This window comes from Ixodes scapularis, unplaced genomic scaffold (assembly GCF_016920785.2).
Source record: "Ixodes scapularis isolate PalLabHiFi unplaced genomic scaffold, ASM1692078v2 PGA_scaffold6__148_contigs__length_123643588, whole genome shotgun sequence".
Classification (NCBI taxonomy): Eukaryota; Metazoa; Arthropoda; class Arachnida; order Ixodida; family Ixodidae; genus Ixodes; species Ixodes scapularis.
The window spans coordinates 119,260,771-119,277,037 of NW_024609881.1; the positions used below are offsets into that span (position 1 = coordinate 119,260,771).

Genomic DNA, 16,267 nt, shown 5'->3' on the forward strand with positions numbered 1-16,267 from the left:
AATTCGACAGGCTTGCGGTTAACGTGTAAATTGGTAGATTACACATTGGCCAACCACAGCAGAACTTACCAAACACAACAACACTACATGTGTCTAAAAGGTGGCCTTTAACGTGTCTTTAAATAATTATTCAGTGATGGTGGTCAGGCAACGACCGTGTTGATGTTAACGTTATCAAAACGGGTGGTGGGTAGTGGGAATTCTCGAAAAGGCTTGGAAGTGTGTCGATTAATTTTTAATTTTTGGCAGCCTATGCATGCTTGCGTCCATTCAGTCCCATCCTGATTTATGCCATGTCAAAGGAAACGTTAAGTAACCAGGCATTATGTCGCCTGTATTGCTGGAAGCCACAACCCTTGAGGGGTGTCGAACATTTGAGGGCGAAATGCCGAAAGGACGGCGAGCCGCAGCACTTCAGCGGAGAAATAACGAAGGAGAGGCTGATCACAATGTGGTATTGTGATGCTTTTGAGCAGCAGGCGATTGGAGGAGGAACTGAACAAACTAATGTAGTCGTACCTCTGCTTCGCAACAGCCGTAGCATTGAAGTTAATGTCAGATCTCAGAGCATTACAAAGGAAGGTGGGTGTTTTGCGCGATGGAGCGCCTGCTACTGGGTTGCAGGATTCCTTAACATGACGGAGTTTATGGTGAATTCCTCGACGCAAGACTTGTGGCGTCCTTCTCGTGGAGAGTTTATCCCAGGATGATGCCAAGGCGTTTCTAAGAGGCTTATCGTCAGTAAGTACGAAAAAAATACCGACCTCCTAAGAGGTGTTTGAAACGTGGATTGTGAGAAGTTCGCAGCCGAAGGTGATGTAGCGGCACACTGCAAGGTCAATTTTGTTTAATTTAAAAGGGGTAGGTAAACGAAATTCCAGCACTCATTTTCTAGCTTGAATATGTTGCATGTTGCACCCTCCTAAAAAACAACAGTCTTCCGTTGAAAGGCACAAGAAAACTAATCTTAAAGCTAAATAAACGCTCTTTCAATGTGCACCTGGTGGATGCATGCGGAGTCTATTTGGGAGGTAATCTAGCAACGTTGAGGAACTTGCTACGTAGTCGTGACGTAGCAGATTCCTGCGGAGCAGCGCCGCTCTTTGGAATTTCAACATTTTCCTTCTTAGCTTTCCTCCTAGCTCAACTCACAAATCTCGCATTGTACCAAACGGTCCAAAAGGACGGAAAGGAAGAGCTCTCCTCTTTCTCGGACCCTCGTTCGTGCAACCCCGACACAGCCATTCCCCCCCTAGAAAATTAGCCCGTCGCTCAAAGCTCGAACAAAAGTTGCTTTCCTCACCCCGTTCAGCCCCAAGCTGACAGTGTTGTGGAAGCTACGTGCTCCTTGGACCAGCCACACGCTCGTCACCCACTTCGAACGGCTCGGTTGTAACGCGCTGACGCTATTAGGGAGTTTTCGTAGATCGTTTTCGCCGTTCCGCAACGCTCTCCGCAACCCGCTACGATACCCGGAACTCTACAGTCAAGGCTATCGGCGCGCAGGCGCAGTAGTAACTTCTTCGTTAGAGAGGGAATAGCGGAGGGGAAAACGCGGTCTACGAAAACTCCCTATTGACACCACCACAACGCTGACAACGCCACCAAGGGCAAAGCTCATATCCACGCCAGCCTTGCTCCGTCACGAATGCGGGGAATCTTTTCTTTCTGTTTTTGTTTGCGTCGGATATCACATGACGCATAGCGCTCTCCGACTGCTTCTCTTCGAGCGCTTGCTCGAGTGCACCGTTTGGAACGAAAAATGTAGCCAGTCGTTCAAAATACAAACGTGCGATTATCATCTACGGTTATTATCCGTCATGCTTGACTCATTTCCGAACGAAAAATGAATATTTCAATTTTTGTTTCCGTACCCCTTTAATGGGCCGCCAGACTGCTCCCATGACCTGCCGGAAAACTGCACCAACTACAGTATTTGAGGCGTCGACAATGATGTTGCGTTGGGCACTCGGCCTTGGAGGAAATTGCAGTGGCGTTGGAAAGTGCTTGCTTGGCCTTGTCGAAAGCTTGAACTGTTTCCGGGAACCACTGGAGTGTTGTGGAAGGGGCGTGCACGCCTTTTAGGAGATCCGTTTGCAGTTTGAGTAACTGAGTGCAGTTAGGAATGAAGCGAATGTAGAAGTGATTTAACTAAGATTCTTTTTTGGAATTTGCGTAAGTACAGAGGTTGAGGGAAGTGAGCGTCGACTTTGACTTTGTTGTCGAGTGGTCCAAGTTCACGCTGGTCAAATGGTAGCCGAGGATATCTGTCTTGGTCAAATGAAACTCGCACTTGTCGCTGTTGATTATGAGAGAGTAATCTTCAAGGCGTTAAAAAACAAGTTCGAGATGTTCGTGGTGTGCTTCTTGGTCAGGACTGTAAATGAGGAGAATCAAGTTGTTCATAACAACTCTTAATTTTTAGAGTCACGTGATTCACAAAACATTGAAACGTCTCGACTGCATTTCGCAGACCAAAATGCATTCTCACATACTCAAACGGACAGAATAGAGGGACGATGGATGTTTTAGAAATATTGGGTGGGCGCACTGCGATTTGACGATATGCCTTTAAGAGGTAAATTTTGGAGATGCTGGTGCCATGAAGAGACACTGTGAATTTTTCGATGATTGGGGGTGAGTACCGATCGGGTGTTCTTGAGTTGTTCAATGCGCAATTATCACCCCAATGGTCGGCAATGTCCGAGGGTCTTCCTCTGCACAATCTGTAGAGGCGGTGCCCATGGTACTTGGCGAGGGTCGTATAATTCCCGTATTAAGTATATGAGCAAACGTTTTTGCGCCGCATTCAAGCAATTCGGGTGCTATTTACGTGGGCGAGCAAACACAGCTTGTACGGTAGTTAAAATTTGGAGGTTTGCGTCACGTTTTACCGGGTGCTGAATTTGTTAGAAGTTTGTTTAAAGTACAGAAGTAGCGTTTCGTGTACAGGCTCACTGGGGCGTTCATTAGATAGCGAGAGTGATGTTCCGAAAACCACGAGGCTCGTTACAGGGTCTACTGGACGCTTGTTCGGCATGTCAACAAAGATTTGAAATACCGGAGGAAATCAGCACCGAAGATTAGGTGTGTAGCGGCCCCGACTAAAAATTACCAGCGAACAACTCGCCATATTTCAATGTTTATAGCTAAAACTCACTCACCGTAAATAGCAAGGGGTGCTTTATTTGCAGCCTGTAATAACGGGTGTTTTAGTCGGAATTAATTTGGGAGGTCAGATGCCTGCAAAAAGCGGACTTCAGCGCCGGCGTCTCATTGAAAACGTTGTCCAGGTTTCTAAAAATATAGGTCCCAACTCCAATCGCCGATTTTAAAAGTCGATATTTATATTTTGATGGTACGAGCACACTCTCAGATGTGACGAGGTCGACGGCTTCGATAACTGCGACCGGTGGCATGTGGCAGCTAAGTTGAGCGAGTACGCATCGTAATGTCAGATGCGCTGTTTTGACTTCCTGTCAACTAGCGGTGAAACCCGTGTCGGAGCTGATGCGGCTCCGTGGAGAGGCTTTGGGTGGTGAGGCCACAGGGCAAAATGAAGACCCTTGCGTCTTCGGAGCGCTGCTACCAGTGGTGTGGCCATGCCCATAACCGAATCGGCCAGCTATGCGAGGGCGGGCCACATGAAGTCAGACGTCTTTGCTGATACCCTTCCAACGTTAGTAGGCATTCGCTGTAGAAATACGTCCTTCAACAGTGATGTGTCGCATTATGCGGTCCTATCACCAAGGAGTCGTTGCAGGCTTCGGAGCAGTTACCAGAGTCTTTGGTTACCGATCTCTTTGCTTGTTAGGAGTGTGTGTAGGTGGGTTGCTCGGTTTCTGACGCGCGCGTCACCACGTCCGGCTTCAAGGTGGAGAAAAGGTCTGTTGCTGGCGGGTCGGGAACCAAATTTCGTGCTTAGGTCACAACTTTGGATTGAAAAGGGAAGACCACGAAAGAGAGCAACCGAGTTTGAGAGGTGATTTAGTACGTAGAGAATTGGGTTTCGACTTGTGCGAGCTATACCTCCTGATCGGTGGTCCAATTTTTTGAAGGCGTGGATGATTTCATCAGATAGTCAGTGATGGTGAATCATTATTAGTAGCCGTGAGCTTTAAGCTGAAGGTGAATAGGCTTGGTCCGGGTCAAAATTTTGAAAATCTAATTGTGATTAAATAGCCGGTCCTTCTCGTTGACAGCCGCCGTGGAAGAGAAGTTCTCTTGGCTGATGCAAGCGCACTCATGGGACTCTATAGTGTCGGTCGTTGTTCGCAGCGCTTGCTAAGAACTAGCAACCATTAGTCTTTTTGCCAAGTTGATGTATCTTGACTGGGCCTAATGCACAACCATACGCGCTCAATGCGCATTTTCTCCAATCAAGATTATTGTTCTTGGCGGACGAAAGATAGGAGCTAGTCCTTAGCCTGCACTGGACACACCTATCAACATTATTGCGTTCCGGGAACACCCGCAATATGTAATAACTGAACACGTTCCCGAAAAGCGACACACATAACAATCGGCTTTTTATATTACTTAAGGAAATGTCATGATAACAATGGAAAACGGACTCTGGGGCTGCACAGGCGTTAGCGCCAAACAAGTTTTAATGCATGAGCACAAAAGTTCCTTCTTTTTCCGCTTTCCAGTGCCATCATGACATTTCCTTAAGTAAAATCGAAAGCCAAGCAAAGCAATTGTGTAATTCGCTTGGCCCGAAGCAACTTCGTTCGTAAATTAACCGGAGTAAACTATCTATCCTTGAGAATTTCTTCAATGCAAAAACACATAAAACCGATTGCCCCCTCAAGGTCATTGTGTCTGAAAGAGGCACGTGGCAAAAGTCCATCTTCATGTTCCTCCAAGAAAAACTAAATCTTCTTCACATAAAATATGCTTATTTGATTAGGAGCTCAGATGATGTCTTGCAATTTTTCCAAGAGCTAAAGGACAGAAGACGCATGGACTTTTCTATTGACGTTAAGGATCTTTATTATGCCCTACCTCAAGATCGTTTCCTGATGTGCATAGAGAACAGTGTTGCCTCCTTTGGTGTCGTATCCTACCAAAATGCAGCAGGGGTGTCTATCAAAAGTTTCCAGGACCTAATATCAACCTAATTGCATGCTACGTTTGCCACCTGAAATTGCTTAACATTTTTACAAAAGGCTGGAGTATGTTTAGGTTCCTGTATAGCTCCTATGCTCAGTGACCTTCCTGGCCTATTACAACAGAATCTTACAGCAAAACCTTGATAATTCAAAAATAGTGAGTGTGCTTCGGCACGTGGATGACTACTTGGTTTTCATTGACAGCAACGATAGCATTTTCCCCTCCTTGGTGGCCGAAATGCCTTGATCCGTTAAACTTTACCCACGAACTTCCGGTCAAGTATTCAATATAATTGTTAGACCTTCAACTGTTTTTTTTAAGCAGTCACAGCTGCTGGTCTTACTAACCGAGGGCAAAAAGGCCACTGCTTAATGACAGTTCCGCACATTCAAAATTTGTTAAAAGAGGCTTTGCTAAACTTTGCCCCCCCCCCCCCCAAAAAAAAAAAAAAACTCTTCTAAACAAACTTGCGTGCACATGACCCATAAAGCATCAAAACGCAAATACCTCAATTGGTTTCAGCAGGATATCCTTTGTCGTTGTCGATTGCAGTATCTGAATGCCTGCTTAGGGAGGTCAAGCAAGCAGAAGCCACTAACCACATAAAAAGAGGACGCACCACAAGGCCTGTCATAGTTCCTTATATTCACAACCTGTCCCACAAGTTAAAGGTAGCCAAAAGAGTCAGCATCGACGTAGTCTTCTCCGCTCCGCAAAAACTTTCCAACCTATGGAAGCGGGTGAATGGGCCATCTATTCTACCAGAGTGCTGCAACAAAAACCACAAGACTAAGTTCGTTCCCTGCGCAGAAGGAGTCATCTATTCTTCCCTCTTACCTGTGGGAAGCGTTACGTAGGGCAGACGGGTCGCTGTCTTAACCATAGACTTCGAGAACATAACAACAACGCCATTAACGCAAACTCAAATCACCTGGGCATTCATTGCAGAGATTGTGGATGCTCTCTCCTTCTAAACAATTGCACAGTACTGGAATGAAGCACGAACCAACTGACTAGAGAAATTATCGAAGCCGCTAGCATAGACCTGCTAGATGGATTATGTGTTAATACGCCGTCGATTACCTTATTCCAAAAAGAGTTAGATTATTTAGGAAAACCTACTTAGTGACCTTTACTGTAGCCGGACTTTATCCCTTCCTCTTTCATTTTCTTTTTCTTTTACTTCTTTTATATTTTATTTCCTTGTCCTCCTTTACTTACTTTCTTCTCTCCTTTTCTTTTTTTATCTTTTTCTTTTTCCTTCTGTTACATTCCTCAGTTAATCTTTATTTTCTTCTTCTTTTTAGTGCGTTAGAGTAAAATACAACTAAGATGAGATTTAATATATCCCAGAGTTGACAGTCAGCGCTGCGTGAAAGTTGTTTCTTTGTGTGTTTGTATTTTATAGTTAGTTGTCTTTTGTGCGCTGTGAAGTATTAGCCGAAATATGCAGGGGGGAAGCCGCGAGTGACGAGCCTGAAAATATGCTAGACCTAAAATGCAGACTGCGTTGTGACACTGGGCATGACGGTTTACGATGTGTTACAGCGACGCTTTCTTAGGCCAATTCATAGTATCAGCATGGTCATTCGTCGAGCGTTTTCCGTAGATTCAAGCTATTAACTTTCATCAGTGCTTTCCCGAAAAGTACACCCTCCATATTTCTTCAAAGGTACGGCCGCAATCATCTTGTGCATGCTGAGGTTTTGAAATTCCAAACACAAGGGCACCGAATGCACACTTTTGCGCGGTTTTCATCAGCACAGACAGTTCATTCGATACAATTTTTAAAAAGTTAGTTAATAGGCTTGTCTCTCGCCCTACACCGTAAACTGCAGTAAACACGCTCAGCCTTTAAAGGTATTTGATCACAGCAATTCATGAGCGTTGGTCTTTCTGACCGGCTGGAATTAATTTTATTCCACAAAGCCATGATCTCACTTAAAAGCTTGCCTCTGCTTTCTAATTAAAAATCGTTTTTGTTGTAAGGCGGTGAAGTGAATCGGTCAATTTCTACCGATCTAAAACCAATCTGAAGGACTCGAGACATTCTTCGGAAAAGCAAATCTAGAAGATTCTTCCCTATGTTTTTGAACTCCCGTCACACTTCGCACTGACAGAAGGGTCTTCTTCATTATGCTCCAACTCCAACACATTGTAAGCTGTTCCCCTTGTTTTCTTCGCTTTCCAGTCAAGTGATTGATTGTCTTTGCTTTGCAAACAATCAGTCCAGGGTGCGCCGTAATATGAAGTTCTTGTCATATAAAGTCATCACACCCGATGATTTGGGAGGGGAAGCTAGAAATACGGGATGGAGCGTGCACAAAATAAGAAGAGCAGTAACATGTCACTTACGTTACACGACATGAACAACTGCCGTGAATGCAAGGCAATAAACAAAGGAGCGATTTACTTTAATAAATAAAAGGTGACATGTTTAAAAATCTCTGTAACGTGAAATTAGAGTGCAGCTCTTGAGGAGGAGGAGGGAAGAGTATGCCCCCCGTCCTCCGTACCCTCCCCTCCTCGCCTCTCTCTTTCCTCCTCCTCCTCTGCTCCTCGTCCACCTCTTCTCCTCTACTCCTCCTACTCTCCTCCCTTCTTCCCCCTTCTACTTTCCGCTCCTCCTCCTCTTCCTTCCTCCTCCTCTCCCCTCCTTTACCTTCTTGCTTCCTCCTCCCCTCTCCCTTCCTCGTCGCCCTCTCCCCTCCTTTCTTCCGTACTCCCCCTTCCTTCCTCACCATGGATGAAGAAAGAATAAAACAATTAAAACGGGGACAACACAACCACATCTTTCATATGTGGTTGTGTTGTCATGAAGAAAGAATTTATTCTTTCTTCATCCATGACTTAAACCAACACGCTCTTCTCCCAAGCTTCCTCACCGTCCTCTCCACTCCTCCTCCACCTACCCTCCTTTCCTCCTCCTCCTCCTCCTCTCCTCTCCACATCCTCCACTCCCCTCCTCCTCCTCCACACCTGACGTCAACTTTCCCGCTAAATCTATCAGAGAAACTGAATTTGCTGATAGGTTACGTGACACCAAACCATGTGACGTCATTTTCCCCGCTAAATTTAGCGGGGAAACTGAATTGGTGTTGAGCTCACATGACGTCAGTTATCCCGCTACATCTAGCCGAGGAACTGAATTTCTTAATAGGTGACGTTACACCAAGTCTAGTGACGTAATTTTTCCCGCTAAATTTAGCGGGTAAACTGAATTGGTGTTGAGGTCGCGGGATGTCAATCTTGCCGCCAAACTCAGAGAGGAATCGAATTGGTGTTGAGGTCATTTGACGTCATTTTCCGCTAAATCTAGCGGAAAAACTGAATTTGTTCATAGGTGACGTGACACCAAGTCATGTGACGTCATTTTCCCCGATAAATCTAGCGGGGAAACTGAATTGGTGTAGAGGTCAAGTGGCGTCCATTTTTGCCGCTAAATTTAGTAAGGAATTGAATTGCTGTTGAGGTCTTGTGACGTCAATTTTCCCGCTAAATCTATCGGAGAAACTGAATTTGTTCATAGGTGACGTGACACCAAGTCGTGTGACGCCATGTTCCCCACTAAATGTGGCGGGGAATTGAATTTGTGTTAAGATTGCGTGACGTCAATTTTCCCGCTAAATTTAGTGTGGTTACGCCGACGCCGACGGTGACGTCGACGCCGTCGCCGCTCAACCTGAAAACGGGCGCCTATGAGCTACCGCTCTTAAAAGGAACAACTAAACATATGAGGTATGAACTATTAAACGTTAAGTTGCTCAGAAAATTTGGAAAAAATCTCCTATATGTCTACACTGGTGCAATAAATCGTAAAGTTGGAAGAGGCAAATATCAATCAAATATAGTGTTTTTTTGTTTTTTGTTTAGTTTCGCATTCAGATTTACCGGGGTGCCAACTCGAGGCAAATTTACCAGATCGAGGTAATATTTAGGTCTATGTGGGAATAAGGCAAATCTAGCTAGTTTGAGGGAAATTTTGGGCACAGTAAATATTTGAAAATCTATAGGTCTTTCATGGTTCCTTTTTCTAGATAACATAGAATTTCAGCGGCTTTGCCTACCTTTGGGTTATTTCCTTCAGCCGTTTGAGTGTTTGTGGTGCGACCATCTGGAAACACCGATGAGTACTACGCTAGGTGGCGGAAGATACCACAAACGGTACAGCTGTTGGCTCCCATCCATTTATCACACTTTTTGGGCCAAATCAATTTTTGTCGCCGCCTGAAAAATTTGGAGGAAGCTACCAGCCAAGTGGAAGATTCTGATGGCGCCGCTGTGCCCTCTCAAAAGAAAAAAACGAAAGAAAAACCTTGAATTCAAAAAGAAATACTACAATGTCTGGAGATATAGACTTATCATCACTAATAATATTTCGTGAAGTTCCGTCGCTTTCCGTGTATTCGAGTTTGAGAACTCTCGCTTGTGTTACACATTTTGACTTGGACTGACTATTATGAAAAGCGCTAATGAAGTTATTAAAGCAATATCATGTTCTGATGACGTGCACAAGATATAAGCCGAAGAGAGGGTTTTATACGTCATTTTGAACCTTCCGGTAACAATTCCCCTCGAGAGATTTGCTTTGGCCACGGTTTTGGCCCGATAAACTAATTTATTGCGAAACCTACGCAAGGCGTAAAGCTATACGTAGAGCAAGTCGTCTGTTTCTTGTGCAGGGTTTGCGGTGACGTCAGAACAACGCCGAGCTCTGATTGGTTTATAAAACCCGAGACTGTGGTAAAAGCAGGGAAACTTGGTCGAAGAAGGCCAAGTTGTTCGAGCAAGTTTGCCTACTTTTACCACAGTCTCGGGTTTTCTACATCATGATCAACATCCACCAGCTCGCCTGCTCACTCACTGTTTTTTTTCTCTGATTGGCTTCAGCCGAAAAAAAAGGTGGATAGATTACAATGCTAAATGCGTTAAGGTCTACCCCCTATTTTTTTTTTTTTTTTCAACCAGCCAACAAGAGCTTTGCGATCGGACATCATCGCAACCCTTGCGCAAGAAGTGGACGAACATGCGCTCCGAATATAACATATTTCTCACACTAAAAATGTAAGTGATGTAGAAAACAACAAATATTTAGTATTATATAATTATTCGGGCAAGCAAGAAAAATTTCGGCAAAAATAGGGAAATTTCAGGCGTCCTCTAGGGAAATTTTATCTTTCCACGTTGGCAGCCCTGGTATTAAAGTAGAAACATGTACGACCGAGTTTGGTAGCGCACTACAGCTCATAACCGGTGGAGCGGCATCTTTCACCCTGCAACCCAGGGTTCCTGTGTTAGATCCCGGCTCCTGTCCATTTTAATTTGAATGAGGCTCGTAACAGTGTGCATTCGTGTATTCTATCAGAAATGCATGAAGCATGTATTTATTTCATGATCGAAGCCGTTGACCGCTCAATAGATGTGTCATCTACCGCGAAAAAAAAAAACGGCCCTTCGAAATACAAAGTTCCTTCTTTCTAAACTCCTATATAGAGAGCACTATACATATATTAATTTTCGTACAGGAAATACACAACGTGAGTTGTCTTTTTTTGTTTGTTTTTTTCAGGTTCGCCGGGCTATGGTATTTCGAAGAAGTCGCAAACTATGCTGCGTGTTGGTGGCTGCATTAGGAACAGTGATGTGTATGTATGCTCTACAGCTGCACAGGACCTGTGCACCGTCGACCCGAAACGTGACCCTCAACGAGAGCAGCGCAAGCTGCAACACCACCAATTTCTGGAATCCAGAGGAGATACTGCGAAACGGTTACGAGGAGCTGCCATTCCCAGTGGAAGACACAGGTCATCTTCCAGATGCCCACTACACGGCCTCGGCTTGCAGGAAAAAGCCAAGGTACCTGTTTTTTATTCACACGGCACCAGGACACTTTCGTCACCGAGCGATCATACGCGGGTGCTTGAAAAACGGGACCTTTTCCTCGTACTACCGCTGGACGACCGTGTTTTTCGTCGGGCTGTCTTCAGACAACGACACCGCAAAGCAAGTGGAAGAAGAGGCGTCCCAACATGGCGACGTCGTGGTGTTACCCTACAGAGACGCCTACAGAAACCTCACCTACAAATTCGTCTACGGCATGAAATGGGTTATCGAGAACTGTCCGGCGGTGGAGTACATTCTAAAGATGGACGACGACATGGCGGCAAACATTTCAATGCTAATGAATTATCTTAGTACACGTCCCCAAGCACAAAAACCGGAATGTCATTGTTTAGTGTACGAGAACGTGACAGTCATAAGGGACGTAAAATCCAAGTGGTATATACCTGAAAAGATTTATCCCAACAAGACGTTTCCGCGATACTGTGCCGGTGGTGCGGCTTTCTTTAATGCGAGCGCTCTACGATCACTCTACAACGCCTCGTTTTCTCTTCCTTTCCATCCTATTGACGATGTCTACGTTACCGGCGACGGGTTTCTAAAGACTGGCGTTCAACTAGTTGATATTAAAAAGTTAGTTGCATACGAGGGAAACGACTGGTGGGGAGTGACGTTGGGAAAGCGGATGTTCAGTCACTTAGCTCATCACGAGCTCCGTGTGTTGGCGTGGAGGCTAACCTCTGAAGGCCTTGCCAAAACTATAAGGGCAGCGACTGTCAACAAGACAAAAAGCTGATTAAAGGTATCGTGTAATGATCGCATACGTAACGCGCTCTCTTTCACGCTGACTGATAACTGAACGCATGTTGTGGGTTGTCTCAATACGTCTGAACGTATCTTAATCCCAAATGTCAGAAACCCATAACTATGCGCATGGTGGAAGATTTCTCAGTATGTTTCACTTCGTCGTTATCTTATCTGTTAGAAACACAACATATAATGCACCTGAACGTGTTATCAAGATAATTTTCCCACCAAAAACAATCGTGCGGGAATTTTTTTTAGAGCGCAGCTCTTAGGCGCCTGTTTCCGTGATTCGCGGTGTCGCTGTCGGCGTCGGCGTCAGCGTGGCCGTCGCGGTCGGCATAACCGCCCCGCTAAATTTAGCGGGAAATCAAATTGGGGTTGAGGTCACGTGGCATCAATTTTTCCACTAAATTCAGTGGAGAAACTGAATTTGTGAATGGGTGACGTGACACGAAGTCATGTGACGTCATTTTCCCCGTTGAATTTAGCGGGGAAATTGAATTGATCTTGAGGTCCCGTGACGTCATTTTCCCCGCTAAATTTAGCGGATAAACTGAATTGGTGTTGAGGTCACGTGACGCCAATCTTCCCGCCAAATTTAGCGAAGAATTGAATGGCTGTTGCGGTCACGTGACGTCAATTTTCCCGCTAAATCTAGCGGAGACAGAATTTGTTTATGGGGGACGTTAAACAAAGTCATGGGGCCTCATGCATTTTCCCTGCTAAATTTAGCGGGAAATTGAGTTGGTGTTGAGGTCACGTGACGTCAATTTTCCCGCTAAATTTAGCGGAGAAACTGAATTTGTTAATGGGTGGCGTGACACCAAGTCATGCGACGTCATTTTCCCCGTTGAATTTAGCAGGGAAATTGAATTGGTCTTGAGGTCACGTGGCGTCGATTTTCCAGCTAAATTCAGTGGGGAAACTGTGGGAGGAGGGGAGGGTATGGAGGAGGAGGAGGGGAAAGGCATGGAGGTGGTGGATGGGAGGTGGCGTAGGAAGAGGAGGGGACGGTACATGTGAGGGTGAATGGAGGGTACGGAGGAAGAGGAGAGGAGAAGGGGAGAGGAGGAAGAGAGAGGAGAAGGGGAGAGGAGGAAGAGAGAGGAGGATGAGAGAAGGAAGCGAGGGGGAAGGGAGAGCAGGAGGAGGAGGAGGAGGAAGGGTATACCTTCCCCTCCGTACCCTCCCTTCCTCCTCCTCAAGAACACCTCTCTAATTTCGCATTACAGAGATTTCTAAACGTCTTTCATTTTTCCTAAAGAAAACCATTATGCGAAGGTCAACAAGGAACAACACAGTGATTAATTCATCACAGGGCTTCCGGCGTACTTATTGTGACACTGGGTTACACGAGATCAGGACTGGTTCTTTACACGTTACAGATACATAATCAGTAGCTTAATGTTGACTTGGCTTTACTTAAGAAGATTGTGAATTAGTAGCAAACAGGAGAGTTGGAAGCTAAGTGTTAACTCAAGCACAATCAAGCGTTGATCAACTTCCTCAGACGTTTGCAGCAAAGGACTTCATTCGTAGAAGCAACATTTTCATAATGAAAGACCGGACGCGATACGACAACACACAGCGGACTTGGCTTGGTTTCTCTAATTTGGGATAGTCGTGCACCGACCGCCTTAGTAACGCAGAACGTAGCCAGCACAAAGTATCTTATTACCATTCCGTAGCCAATGAGATGCGGAATTCGCCAATGCGAACGCGAAGAACAGTCCACGAAGCGAGAGGCGTGAACACTATGACCTTTATTAATGAGCTGTGAGTGACTCTGCTGTTACTGGTTTTATTCATGAATATGAAAGCCTAAATGAAACCCAATTTTCTCCAAGCAAGTGAGAAATTGGTCTATCGTAAAACCAGGCAATTTTGGAAAACATTGTACTTCGAAAAATATTAAGATTTGTCTTAATGATATATAAATGCTCTGTTCTGACAATCTCACAAAATAATTTTTTACTCTCAAAGGTGTTTTCTTTTGGAGGTTCCCCATTTGGTTGAGCGTACATTCGCGCATGTGATCTACGCATATATACATTTTGATCTACACGTGAGGCAAACGCCTAGTGTAAATCCTTGAATCTAAAACAACTGCTTTGTAAAGGCGATAAGCGATAGTTTCTGGTCGATTACATGAAGAACTTTATTGGTGTAATCACGGACAGTTGAAGAAACGCACGGCGGGGCCTACCATAACCATATACTTCTTCCTTCCTGGGTCGTCCTTCGGGGTATATATCGGCTCATGAGCAATCTTATTTACGGTTGATCGATCATAGCTTCTTGGGACCCTTCACACACGGCGTTTTTTTTTTAATTGCCAGTGGCTGTAGTAGTACACAGTTTAAAAATTAAATTGAAGCCCGTACCTCTTAAGGAACAGAGCCGATCGGGGAGCCAGTCTCAATGCTGTGTGCAGGCACCCATAAGAATTGTCTTTATTCGGATCTCAGAAATGTGTCCCACTGCAAGTTTCGAAAATACAAATAACGTTTGACAATGTTTTTTTTTTATTATTTTATTTTCTTGATTTCTAGCTTACCGCTCCGATTTTGAACGTACTTAGGAGGTTTCGTTTAGGCTTCTGCCTTCACGTTTTAAACGTCTTTTAACAAGAGGAAATTAATTAGCGCTTGGCGTCGATTAAACATTTGAAACGAATATTCGGCAATCTTTAGTGGATTAATCGGTATCGCTGAATTCCAGGCAAATTATTCTAAACAGGGAAAAATTACACTTCTACCTTAGCTGGTATTTTTTTTACTATGTAATAAACGGCTCCATTTATATGTATATTCTATTAGAATTCAATTTGGATGTGAATTCGAGACGATTTCAACCATTCTTGTGGCATATTTCTTCACTTGTGGAAGCAAAAATTTTCGTTAGTATCGTCCGGCAGGAACGAGGCATTTTGCTTGTTCACAATTTTCACTGCTGTGCCCAGCAGGCGCTCGCTTAGCGTTGAAGAGATCGGATCGGATATTATCACTGTTGAAGTCTAAGAGACGATGAATAGTAAATTGAAAATAAAGATTTAATCGGCGAACTTGTGCCAGAAACGAAAGGTAGAAAAAACGTCGAAGAAAAACGTCGAAATACAAAGGCCAAGAGAAGTGCTGGACGTCTTCTTTGGTGTCGAGTGGTTCAAGTCCGTGCTGGTCAAGCGGTAGCCAAGGAATCTGTCTAAGTCACACCAAACTCGCACTTGTCCTTATTGATTATGAGAGCGTAATCATCAAGGCGTTAGAAAACAAATTCGAGACCCTCGAAGTGTACTTCTTGGTCAAGAGTGTAAATGAGGAGGATCAACCCTATCGAAAAATCTCATTTCTGTGTCCAATAAACACTTATAAATCATATAAGATATATAAGAACATATAGTAACTATATAAGCACTATATAAGATATAAACGAACATATAAGGAACCATATAAAAAAATTTTGAAAATTTCTTATATGTTTTTATGTTCTTGTATATTTCATATAATTGTTATATAGTCCTAATGTGGTTCTTATATGTTTTTATATATATTATATAATTATTATATAGTTCTAAAATGGTTATATATATATTGTATGATTCATATGTGTTTATGATACACAAGACTTTTCTCATACAAATGGCGTTTTCATTAGGGAAGATGTCCTTAACCAATTTAGAATTTCTCAAGTCACGTGATCGACAAAACGTTGAAACATCTGGACTGCATTTCGCAAGCCAAAAGGCATTCTCACATACTCAAAAAGACCGAATGGAGGAGCGATGGCTGTTTTAAGGCTATTGAGTGGTCCCAATGCAATTCGATGGTACACCTTTAGGGGGTCTATTTTGGAGATGTTGGAGCCATGACGAGACGCTGTGAAATCTTCGATGTGGGGGCTAGGTAACAATCGGATACTCTGATGTTGTTCAAGGCGCTATAATAACCCCAAAAAGTCAGCAATCTCCGGAGTATTTCTCTGCAACATCTGTACATGCGGTGCCCAGGCGCTTCACGACGGTCGTATAATTCCCATGTCAAGTATACGGAAAACATTTTGTTGCGCTGACATTTAAGCGATCCCCATACAAGTGGCTTAAACGAGGAAACCCAAGTTGTCCGGTAGTTACAGTTTGGAGGTTGGCGTCATGTTTAATCGGGTGATCAATTTTCTTAGCACGAGTTAAAAGGATCCTGAGCCAAAAGTGTGAGCCCACAAAGCAAGGCTGGAGCGATAGGCGGAACGCAGCAAAACCAAACAAAATTACTCATACAGCAATATCTCTAACGGGTGTCCGTATTTATGGAAAAGAAGGGCGGGACTGAACACCGCCAACGAGACCCACGATATATGTGACGTCATGATTCTCATTCCCCCTCCCCTTCGCTTCGTCCCCTCGAGCTGGAGAACCGAAGCGAGAAGGAAAGAAGCGAAGGCGCTTGCTCTCATTCTTCAGACTTCTAGGAGGATCTTGACGTCCTAGTCCTCGCTTGATCGCGAACTT

At 44.3% G+C, this 16,267-nt stretch overlaps 1 protein-coding gene across 1 annotated transcript; it reads left to right on the top strand.

The window, feature by feature from the left end:
- Positions 1-702: 702 nt before the first annotated feature.
- LOC120844543 (beta-1,3-galactosyltransferase 5-like) lies at positions 703-11,752 on the top strand (the record flags this gene model as incomplete). The annotated part of the gene is made up of 2 exons (XM_040216368.1): positions 703-741; positions 10,685-11,752. Coding segments are annotated over 2 exons (1,107 nt in total), but the record flags the coding sequence as incomplete, so codon positions are not given.
- Positions 11,753-16,267: the final 4,515 nt, after the last annotated feature.